Here is an 11,500-nt window from a genome sequence, read left to right as displayed (position 1 = left end):
CAGACATGGTCAAACAAACACCCAACTTAAAGTACTTAAGTACATAGCCACCCACATGTTACATGTTCGCATATGTCTTGGACCAAAAATCGTGTACCAAAGGAGACTTTAACTTTAAGTCTTTCTATATATTCGTTTATCATAAAAGCAACCCCTTTATTGAGATTGTTATTAATATTAAATTAAATAGTTTATATCTGGTGAAGTTAAAATTCATACGAGTATACTTATTAGATTGAAATTTATTTTCTTCGCTTTATGCGAAGAATACAAACTATCGGGATCATCTTTACTAATTAACTTCTTGTAATAAATTCTTTAAAAAAACTTGTAATAAACTATAAGCGATCTAATATAGATGCAAACATTTATATGATACCGATAAATCTAATATAGATGCAAACATTTATATGATATCGTTAAAAAAAATATGTGCAAACTTATTAAGTATGTTCCTCGTCCGAATACTAAGAGCATTGACAATGATGGTTCTTCTCCTCATCCGGATCATAATTGAACTCTAGGTAGATGAGATATGTAAATGGAGAGAATAGAGAGAGTGGAGAAGGTCCGGATTTATAGACGAGTCAATGAAGGAATTGTAGAAGATTAATTGGAAGGTAGAGGAGAGAGAGTGGAACGGTGGAAGTTTTGGCGGTGTGGCGGTCTGATAAGGTCAATCGTTGTAAATGCTCTAAGATAAAAAAGTGTTTTTAAAACATAATTTTGACTATCTAAGAGGAATCAATTTTTAATATTTCAAATCAAATTTAACGAGTCTAAATCTTAGCCGCCTCGTGAAGTAATTCAACAAAGCAATCAACTTCTAAAGAATATAATATAATAGTATATCATTCATACCATGTAGTACGACTATAAAAACACGTCTTTCAAATCCAAAACGACATAAAAACATGTCAGATATCCTATAGTTAAACCGGCCAACCGTAAAAATAATAATAATAATAAAATACAATAAACATAACTAGAAACGCGAATTAATAATATCCTTAATCAATTAATGTGACCGTCCACCTAGTCCCAACCACTCCTTGCTATCCTCTAGCTTTGAAACATCATGAGCCTGATAGGGCGATCGAGCCGTTATTCTGTCAAAATTTCACAAATTCATTACAACCTTAAAAACCAAACCTCGGACAACAAACTATGTTTTTGTTAGCTTAGTATTTAACTAATTACCTGTCTTTCCTCTTCTCCAAGAATCTAGCAAGTGAAGCCTTTCTTGCAATTGGAAGATCTACAATAATAAAAAATAAAATCAAAATTCCAAATCTTATTTTCTACAAATTACCAAATTTAAAACATGATTTATTAATAATTACCAGAAGCAGTAACAACAGTGTTCTTCAAAGGTTCCTCTAATTTTGGGGCTTTTTGGGCACACCCTTGCTCAGCTAATTTCATAATCTCCTTAACCTTCTCCGGTGCTAAATCATTAAACACCATGATCTGACCATTATAGAACATCGTCATCGTTTTCGATTGATCTGGCTGCTTCTGTTGTGGCACGACGACGCGTGAGGTTTCCGCCATAGGAAAAAGACTCATGGTGGCACTTAACTGTGGGGCCCTCCTACCTAAACAAATTAAAAATCACACAATTTTAATCCGGCTATATCTCTATATATTGTAATCGTTATTGAATATAATGAAGCCATGGGCTCATAAGTCAGTAACTAACAAATCTTAAATACTATGACCTCCCATAGTCAGTATGAAAAATTTTCTGTTGTGAAAAAAGAAATTTTTAGAACTATTACAGTGTAAAAATCCCGACCAAACCCTGTTAATATGTCATGATAGTCAACCGAGGGGTCAAAAATTTTCTGGGTCCGCCGCTACCGGTATATCGGTCTAAACTTTATAGTTTTGATCGTGTTAATAACCAAAAAAAAATATATTAAAAACTTACCTAGAGTTAGATCCGGGAAAGTTGAGTTTTCAAAGTATTGTGAAAAAAGGTTACAAGTCTGAGAGAAACTAGACTTCTCGGGTGCCTTGACCGTCGTGTTTTGGGTGGAGTATCTACGGGAATCCACAATTTCCGATGAGGAAGACATAATTTATATTTATGAGAAACCAAAGATGAATTAGAATTGAAGCTATGTAGATGAAGATGATGGGGAAGGGGGATTAATATTTGTGTGACATATATAGAAAGAGGAGTCGTGTTCATTACAACTTCCACGAACATGCTTTGTCCCCCCTTCATTATTTAAATCTTTGTTATTTTCATATTGTTTACCACGTGCTCTAATGGTGGACCTCTTTTGTTTCTCAATTCCACATTAAAATATTAAATAAATATCTTTTTCTAATCATCATATGTTTTAGAGATATTTACACCAATAGTCCTTGTTATGAAAACATCTTATAATTTTGGTACTAACTTTTTACAAATTGCAGGTTTAGTTCTCTTCGTTCGTTCAACGGTACACTTTTGGTCTTTAAAACTAATTGACGTTAAAGATATGTTATATATTAGATATGTCTTATGAAAAGACCAGTTTACTCTTATTATTATTATAAAATAAAATGATATATTAAAGAAACGTTCATTCTTTATTCTTCATCGCCGTCTTCTTTCCACATACTTTCCTACCCAAAGTCCCCTATTCTTATCATCGTCATATACAACGAGCCCGGCATACTCATAGGCAGTCCCACGAACCTCTTTCTCGCTTTTGGGTTACCTAGTGTCTCTCCGTCACAACCTCTCCATACTTGTTTTGTTCCTTTCGATTATAATTGTCATGGGTCCAATTGCTTGATTAAAATCTTTTTTTTCCGGCAACACACCACAAACCACTCGAACTTCATAAAACAACTCCCCACTGAAACTGTGGACCATAAAAACCATCACAAAATAATGAACACCACATGTGGGAGTTTCTTAAATTTGGCTGTGTCAAAATCAACGTCTCTTAGGGCCATTTCAGCAAAAGAATAATGAAGCACATAAAGAAGAATGATTGTCTAAATTTAGTAACAATCATATAGCATCCTCTTCTATGTGTCTCATTTTACTTTCTGTCAGCCAATCTTTAACCTAAATCATGTTGTGTCATACTGCTATAATTTGATCAGGCTATATAATTTGTACCGTGTTCTGGAGAGGCACGGTGTACACCTGACCGAGGTACATCCGATGGCGATCGCGAAAATTCGCCACTTCGAGTGGGTGTGCCGGATTCTGGGCGTTGAGCCCTTCGTCGACCGCCTGATGACCTTCTACTCTTGGAGGTGCATCCAGGGGTGGTATACTCTGATAACCCGGATCAAGGGTTTGAAGATTTGCGCAACCGAGCGCAGTTTTCGATCATGGAAGCGGGAGTTCTTTTATATCTCCGCTCGCGCCATCCCCCTTGCCATGAAGTTCAAGAATGGGCAAGCACTCCCCAGCCTTCACGCCTCCAACTACCAGGAGGCGGAATGGTTTTCAAAGATTTCCCGAGTCCAATCTCCAGTTTACCGCTTTGCGGAGTCCGGGATGGTGATGCTCGGGATGAGCCGGGTGTGGAAGGATGCGGATGCGCAAAAGATCCCGATCGTCCTTGAATACGGTTTGAACTCTGTCCCTTACGGTACGCTCTGTCTTCTTTGTTTATATAGGTTTGTCTTCTAACTGTTTTTCTTTTATTTCAGAGGGGAACGACTTGCAGTCGCTCCTGTATCCGCGGGAGGCTGATAGTCCCGCTCGGATGGGTACTCGTGCTCTAGATGAGAACGAGTTGCCCATCCTTGAACAGACGGCGGATCGGTTCGTGGAGGTCTACCCGCCAGGCCACGAGATCCTGAGCGCCAGGCGGCCAGGTAAGGCGTTATTCAACCCTCGACCCCTCAATGCTGAAACCTCTGCTGGAATTCCTCTAATCTTGTGTTCTGATGAGGAATCCGCAGATGGTCCTCCGTTGGTGCGGAAGAAGAAGGCTGCCGGCGGGAAGGGGAAGGCGAAGGTGGCCTCCACTGCCGATCCGGTGCCTCGGTCTGATTCAGAGACCGAGAGCGAGGAGGTGGCGGGGAACCCCGGTGGTGATAAGACCACTGCTCCGGAGGCTGCGACGACTGTCACCTCCGGAGAGCCCAGGATGACAACGGTGAGCGGCGTGAAGAGGCCGGCTCCATCGGGTTCATCCCCGCCTGTCCGCACTTTTAGGCTCAAGAAAACCCGTAAGTACAAACTTTATTTTTAACTTCATAGCTTTCCATCATTAATGCTTATCTTCCTTGTGCAGGCGTGGATGCTACCGCATTCCAGGGTGGAGCGGGGAGGAGTACCTCCGGACCCATGACGGTAGGCTTGGTCAGCCTACCTGAGGCGACGACTCAGGCGGTTGCGCCTGTTTCAGTTGGTTCAGTTGCTCACCCAGTTGAGCCAACTGTTCCAACTGTGATGACATCACCGCCGGCTGTCAGTGCCATATTTACCGCATCTTTCACTGAGCCGGCGGTTACTTTTTCTGCGGACTCCGCAGCGGCGACCACGGTTGTGAGTTCACCTACGGTGAGTTCACCTCCGTTGGTTTCTACCACCGCGGCGGCCTTCACCATGCCTCCTCCGTCATCGGCAACGACGGCCGATCCTTCACCATGCCTCCTCCGTCACCTACGGTGCATGGGGCTTCTCGCCAACCTCTGCCTCCTTCCCATCTACCTGACCTCTTGGACGGATTTCCCTTGGGTTCAGGTGATGGGTTTGGTGGCTATCGGCCTGTTGTTGACCCTACAGGTGCGTAGGGTTCTTTTGGCCTCTTTTTTTTTTTTATATCATCTTTTCCTAAATGCTTTTTGTTTTTTGCAGAGTCGGATTCCAATGAAGTGTATGTTCCACGATGGAACATCCGCCGAGGAACAACCCTTCGCACACCTGTGGAGTGCGTGGAGTGGGCTCGTCACGCAGCTCTCAGTGGTGCGTTGGGGGAAGCCATGGCTAGCTACCAGGAGGGTAGGCTAACCAATGAGCTTCGGGTTCTCCTGGCCCGGATGCAGCCGCGCGTCGAGCTGCTTTGTCGTGAAAACGACAAGTTAAAAGCAGCTCGTATCCAAGAAGTAGCTCAGGCGCGGGCTGTCCGGGAGGAGAATAGGAGGCTCTCCGCGGCTGCTGCGGAGAAGGAGAAGGCGTTCAAGGCCCTTGAAGTTGAAGTTCAGGCCCGTCTCGAGGCCCGTTCCAAGGCTGCCCAAGCTGTTAACGAACAGCTTCGGCTGGCTAAGGAAACTGCTCAGAACGCAACTGAAAGGGCCACCAAGGCTGAAGCTGTTGCTGAGCCTCTACGCCTCGAGAATGAGGAACTTAAAGCTAAACTAGAGGCGCTCCAACAGGCTCATGATGCCTTGGCGATGGAAGACGCGAAGAAGCTCCAAGAGATCCTGGACCAGAGGGGGGTGCTTGACCAGACTGAGCGGAAGCTAAAGGGCGTTGAAGAGGCTGCGGCTAAAGAAGTGTTGCTTGCCAACCTCAACAAAAGTGAAGCCGAACGCGCCCGTAACCAAGCTCAAGCCGCCCTCCAAGAAGCTCTGGTTGCCAAGGAATGGCTTCTTCGAGAAGCGTTGTCTCAGGTAAGCTTAACTTCATAATGTCTTTACGCTTCTTTGTGAATAGAAAAGGCTTTGATACTTGTATTTTTTCTTTTTGTAGGTTGTGCATCGGGTCTTCACGGATACGTCTTATGACGATGCTATGAGCGCAGCTCTCAACGCTTCTCATGAGGATGGGAAAAAGGCCGGCTTCCTGCTTGGTCTAGGGTTTGTTGAGAAAGGCATCCCGCCTTCCAACTTCCCTTTGTATGATGTGGATACTGAAGCTGTTTATGACCAAGCAGTGAATCAGTATGCCGCCTTCCCGCATCCGGTGGTGGAGAAGGTGAACGAAGTCGCTGCTTCTGATGATGGGCTAGCTATCCTTAAAGCTTTCCTTGAACCACCACGCTCTACTGATGGTGCGGGTCCAAGTGGAAGTGGTCCTGAAGCTTGATCCTGAAGATCCCTTTCCACCATTAGAGTAGATTTTTATTTTTGTATAGCTTCTTTTGTATGCGGGTATGCACCCAGCAATCTTTGTAATATTTGAATTTAATGGAATAAAGATTGTGTTAATTCCTTGCCTTGTTTATTTTACGCATGTTTTGATTTAACTTAGCAATTTCTTTAGTACTTAGATAAGTTAACTTTTTAACGTGGCAAATTATAAGTTTGTTTCGCTTCCTCTTTCATGATTGTGCGGGTATGGCCGTCACTTACACTTAGTAGGATGGCTTAACTTTACTTATATCTGACTTGCGTGGAAGTTTTCCTCGGCTTGAAGGGTGTGTGTTATCCCTTCCGCCAACAAGAGGGCGAGAGCTGGATGAGGTGTCAAAGTTTACCCTTGACTGCCAAATACCTAGCTTCCTCTTTTTGTTCTGCCGGGCGATCCGAACATTGTTTTCTCTAGTCCTTTGCGTGAAGAGGTGTGTACTCTGGGGAAGATCCCTTCCCAGTTGCTTCTCCGTCTCGGCAAAGCGCTTGGCCGCCGTCATGATGGCATCCCATGTGGATGGCATGCCGTCCTTACCCGTCAATGTGCGGATAAGCTCTGGGTATTCGGCGCCCTGGATGAAAGCGGCGCGAACAAGATCTTCACTTATGTTGCCCATACTCAGCGTTTTGGAGTTGAAGCGAGTGATGAAGTCTAGTAAAGATTCATCCTCCTCTCTAACGCAGTTGAGGATCGTCCACTGTTCTTCAGTATATTTCCTCTGCTGGCTGAAGTGTTGGCTGAACTTGTTCTGAAAGTCCGCCCAATCATAGATGTAGTGGGCCGGTAAACGATCGAACCATGCCCTGGCCGCTCCAACCAGAGTCATCTGGAACATATAACACCACGTGGGTTCCGTCCAGTTTCTGACGGTTGCCCCCGCAATGAATCTGTTCAAGTGGTCGTCTGGGTCGGATAGACCATCATAAGTGCCGATGTTGGACATTTGTTTGGCACTTCTCGGGGCGATTGCTTCCGCAATGTCCCTTGCAAACTTGGACTTTCCTGCATTTGCAGCAGTTGGTCTAAAGGTTTTGGAGAAGTCACGTGGGTTTCTCCCCGCGTTCGTTGGTTTAAAGGTTTCTCCAAAATTCCTTGTCGGTTGGAAGTCCGTTTCCTTACGCTTCCCTTTTGCCTTATGGCGAGGGTTTGCGTCGGTATCGGATTCTTCCCGCTCATCGTCCGAGTACTCGCACTCACTGTTCATGTTGAGATGTTGGCGAGTACTGCCGAATTCGTCAGCCTGTTGAAGTGAACGCAAGCGTTCATCCAACTCAGCTTGGAACTCTTTCTGCCGTGCTTCGGCCCACGCCTTAACTTGATCGAGTGTTTGGCGAGGGACCCTCGTCCGTTTCTCCAACTGGGCATCAGTGAACCCCAGTGAAATATTGTTTACTGCACTTGTCCCGGCTTGGGTAACCGGGGTAGTGTTCGTAAAATTTGTATAACCGCCGGTGTTCCCCCCAGTTGCTGGGGTTGTGGTCACCGGGGTTTCTTGGTCACTTACAGGCCTTGGGACCGGAGTAACGTTAACCATTTCTTCAGAAATTTTGAAAAAATTAAGAATTAGTTCTAGCTTTTATGCACGGATGGCGCCAATGAAGAAACACTAATCGACCCCGTGCAGATTACGGATAATCTGGGGGTTAAGTAATGTTTCCCACGAGGATGAGGTCCAGCAAAGAAAGTTGTTCTTCAGGTGACCTGCAAAACAGACACCGTAAGCTCGTCACTGAAAAGGGGGGGGGGGTTCCTCCTTGTGACCACCCTCCGGCGTGAGAATCAGACTAGATTGCTCTGAATATAAGTGTATATTAAGAGATTGCAAGAGAAGATAAGATAATGAGATATCAGACGATGTCCTTACCATTCCAAGGTGTTGGAGTATTTATAGCCGAAGGTAGGTTTCCAAGAAGGTACAGCCGGCTGAATAGTATTCCAGTTCTACCAACAGTGGGCTACGCACAAGCCATGCTGGTTGGTGGATAGGCTGCGGCCGATAGTGACAAGGCCGGCTGTATACTGTTCCTTTACTGCCGGCTATGCACTGTTCCACCAACTGTAGGCTACGCACGTCCCATAGTAAGGGTTGGTGAGTAGGCAGCGGCTAATAGTGACAAACAGTACTAGAGGGTGCTCCTCCTCGTACTGTTGTCGGTGAGCTGTCACCCTGTGATTGATTCATGGGCTGTTTTGGTCAGATCGTCTGTTTTGCCCATACCTTGGTAGGTATAGTACAAAAGATCTTCCAGAAGCATATGGACTGGCTCATTTGGGCGGGAGTATTCCCGCCTTGCTCATTCCTTCAGGTGACATTACTGAAGTATCGAGTTAGTGCCTTGTGCGTGTAGCCTTGCTATCAGTGCGGGTAGCCTTCCCTGATGGCTTGTATCCGCAACTGCGGGAACAAGCGGGGTACTTTACCATTGGGAGGCTTTCCCTGCGGGAACAGCTGGCGTACTGCGCGTAAGGTCTTCTCTGAGCATGGTGGGTCTTGCGGAAGCAGTTGGTCGTTGCGCAGACGTCCCTCTTCAAGGTGAGTCTTGCGGGTCCAACTGGGCTCTGCTGGGACCTACCTCTTCACCATCACAAAATAATGAACACCGCATGTGGGAGTTTCTTAAATTTGGCTGTGTCAAAATCATCGTCTCTTAGGGCCATTTCAGCAAAAGAATAATGAAGCACATAAAGAAGAATGATTGTCTAAATTTAGTAACAATCATATAGCATCCTCTTCTATGTGTCTCATTTTACTTTCTGTCAGCCAATCTTTAACCTAAATCATGTTGTGTCATACTGCTATAATTTGATCAGGATATATATGCATTTTTACAAATGGTGTAAACATGATAGACAAAGCTTGTTTAACTTACAAGAAATCGAGCTCAAGCTAGGCTTGGTTCGAGCTCTATTTGTAAAGCTCAAACTCGGTTCATGAGCATTTTTTCAAGCTCAACATTTACTCATTTATTATTTATTAATTAATTAGTGTTTTAACGTTTGCAACTTTTTATTTAAATTAAAATTTATACATAAAACATGTACATTATTTAATTACATAATGTATCAAATAAAATATATAGAAGATAAGTTCGTTTAGGCTTGCGAGCCGACTCAGAAAAAAAATGTCAAAAGTTATGTTCTAGTGACTTTTATTCCAAAAGTACAGAAATAGAAATTTTTTTTTGTCAATTTATATAACTACTTTTAGAATACTAATTTATACAGTGAAAAACATAAAACATAATCTTAAAATATGCATTTTTGTTAAATTAGTTAGTTTTGATTGACGACGTGTTTTTACATTAGGAGTATCTTTGCATAATAATAATAAAGTTTCTTAAGGGGGTGTTTGGTAGAGGGATTTGATTGGGGAGAAATGAAATTAGAAATATTTCTTTTGTTTGTTTTTCACTTTTCATTTCTATTTCTCTTTCTATTTCTCTAAAACTAGAGAATTCCATTTCTCTTTAAAACAAAGAGAAATCCATTTCTCAGCAGCCTTCTCATAGCATGTCACCACCTCGTCTCCGGCCACCACCTCGTCTCCGGCCACCACCCCGTCTCCGGCCACCACCTCGTCTCCAAGTCTGCAACCACCACCACGTCTCCGCCGTTCGCAGTGGTGAACACAGAGATGGTAACCGGTTGTAGGTTGCAGGTGGTACGGGTGAACGGAGATTAGGGTTTCAAGTGGTGGTTCGTGGTAGGTTAGGGTTTTCAGATGGTCGGGTGATTGTGGTCGCAGGTGGGTGACAGTGGTGGTGGAAATCGGCGGTGGTCGCAGGTGGCTTCTGATTATCATCATCATCATCGCCACCACAACCACCACCACAAAATCTCCAAAGAGTTAGTGATGACATATTTGAGCCTCCTTTTTCTATATCTTATGTTCCAAAAATTTGAATCTTTTTAATTTCTTGTGTACTGTGGTTGAAGAAGGGGATTTGGTGGCGGCAGCCGGTGGTGGTGGGCTGTGGTTGAAGAAAGGGCTGTGGTGTTGGTGTTGGTGGTGTGGGGCTGTGGTGGTGGGGCTGGTGGTGGTGGTGGTGCTGTGGTGGTGGTGCTGGTGGTGGTGGGGCTGCGGTGGTGAGTGGTGTCAGGTTGGGTGGAGGTGGGGTTGGGTATGGAAGAGTTCTCTGTTTATTTTCTCGTGTACCAAACAAGAGAAATGATTCTCATTCTCCATACCAATTCTCTTTCTCTACAATTCCATTTCCATTTCTATTTTCTCTCCTTTTCCATTCTCTGTACCAAACACCCCTAAGTGTGTTGCTAAATAAATTGAAGGTTTTTTTCTCATTTAAAGTCACTCGACTTTCATTAAATGTTTCAATCCTATAAATGTGTTTTCACGCATATTAATTTTGTTGAAAAGTTATCAAGACAAATGAAACATATACGAGTCTTAGTTGCTATTTAATGATTATTTTATCAATTTAACTTAAATTGATCACTTTTAAAAACTTGATTATTATTTAACATGTTTTTATAGTTATCTTAGATTTCAAGTTAATTTGAAAAAAAAATAATAATAATTAAATATTAGTCATGATTCATATATGCCTCCATTAATTTATTTCTCTAACATTTATAGAAGCACCTAATTAAAGTCGAATCACTTTAGAGGTATAACGAAGTGTAATACCTAAAAAAACTTGGTTATAATTGGATGAGGTACTGATATTTTCTCTTTATAAAATTACATTATTTAGTTCACGTTATAACTTAAAAAAACGTATAAAATACATGTAAATAATCGAAACAATACAACCCATGTATAAAATAAGTTCCAAAATAAACTAAAATGATCGCCTTTTTTGATTTTAAGTTTTAAAATAACACATGATATTATGAGAGGGTCAAAATGCGGTAGCGTTAACTTTAATTTAATTAAAAATAGTAAAGATGGGGTAGACACATGCACAAATAAAGGATTAAAGAATGTGGTTGGAAAGAGTGGAAGTTGGCGTTACCCACTATGTATGTGTATGTGTATGCACATGCCAAGTGACGCCCAAAAGTCCAAAACACGTTCCTAAATTACATCCAAAAATCAACTTGTGACATGACCACCCACTGCACGACACATGGCCCCGGTAGACGTGTGGACCAACGCGCAAACACATGCTAATTCATATTATTATATTAAGCAAGGAAACGAAAGATGCCTCGATCATTGAGGCTTTTGGACTTTAGAATGCCGACTTATACGTGAGAACTAATGGGAAACGTGTGGAAAAGTGGACTATGTTGGAGTTTGGTATATGTGCTTTAGATCTTGTACTTTGCGGGGGTTTTGGTTCATTGAGCATTTGGTTGCTATAAATAATATGGGGGGCCGGGGTATGCTTCGGGTATCCCTTAGGCCAAGTTAGTGGGCGGCAAATAAGGACGATTTGGAGCGAGAACACCCCTCCCCCACCCCCTCCCGCGCGGAGATAGGGGGACATGTATTGTCGCCAG

General features: G+C 43.1%; 1 protein-coding gene across 1 annotated transcript; it reads right to left on the bottom strand.

The window, feature by feature from the left end:
* Window positions 1-878: 878 nt before the first annotated feature.
* Window positions 879-2,156, bottom strand: LOC143599436 (protein TIFY 10A-like). The gene is made up of 4 exons (XM_077077395.1): window positions 1,934-2,156; window positions 1,344-1,598; window positions 1,201-1,258; window positions 879-1,109 (listed from the first exon to the last, which is right to left on the bottom strand). The coding sequence occupies exons 1-4, from the start codon at window positions 2,079-2,081 to the stop codon at window positions 1,019-1,021; spliced, it is 552 nt and encodes a 183-aa protein (XP_076933510.1). The 5' UTR covers window positions 2,082-2,156; the 3' UTR covers window positions 879-1,018.
* Window positions 2,157-11,500: the final 9,344 nt, after the last annotated feature.

Source organism: Bidens hawaiensis, unplaced genomic scaffold (assembly GCF_021521415.1).
Source record: "Bidens hawaiensis isolate Kalapana, Puna unplaced genomic scaffold, B.hawaiensis_p1.1 tig00052187_1, whole genome shotgun sequence".
In the NCBI taxonomy this organism is placed as follows: domain Eukaryota; kingdom Viridiplantae; phylum Streptophyta; class Magnoliopsida; order Asterales; family Asteraceae; genus Bidens; species Bidens hawaiensis.
This window is presented reverse-complemented; position numbering and strand designations above follow the sequence as displayed.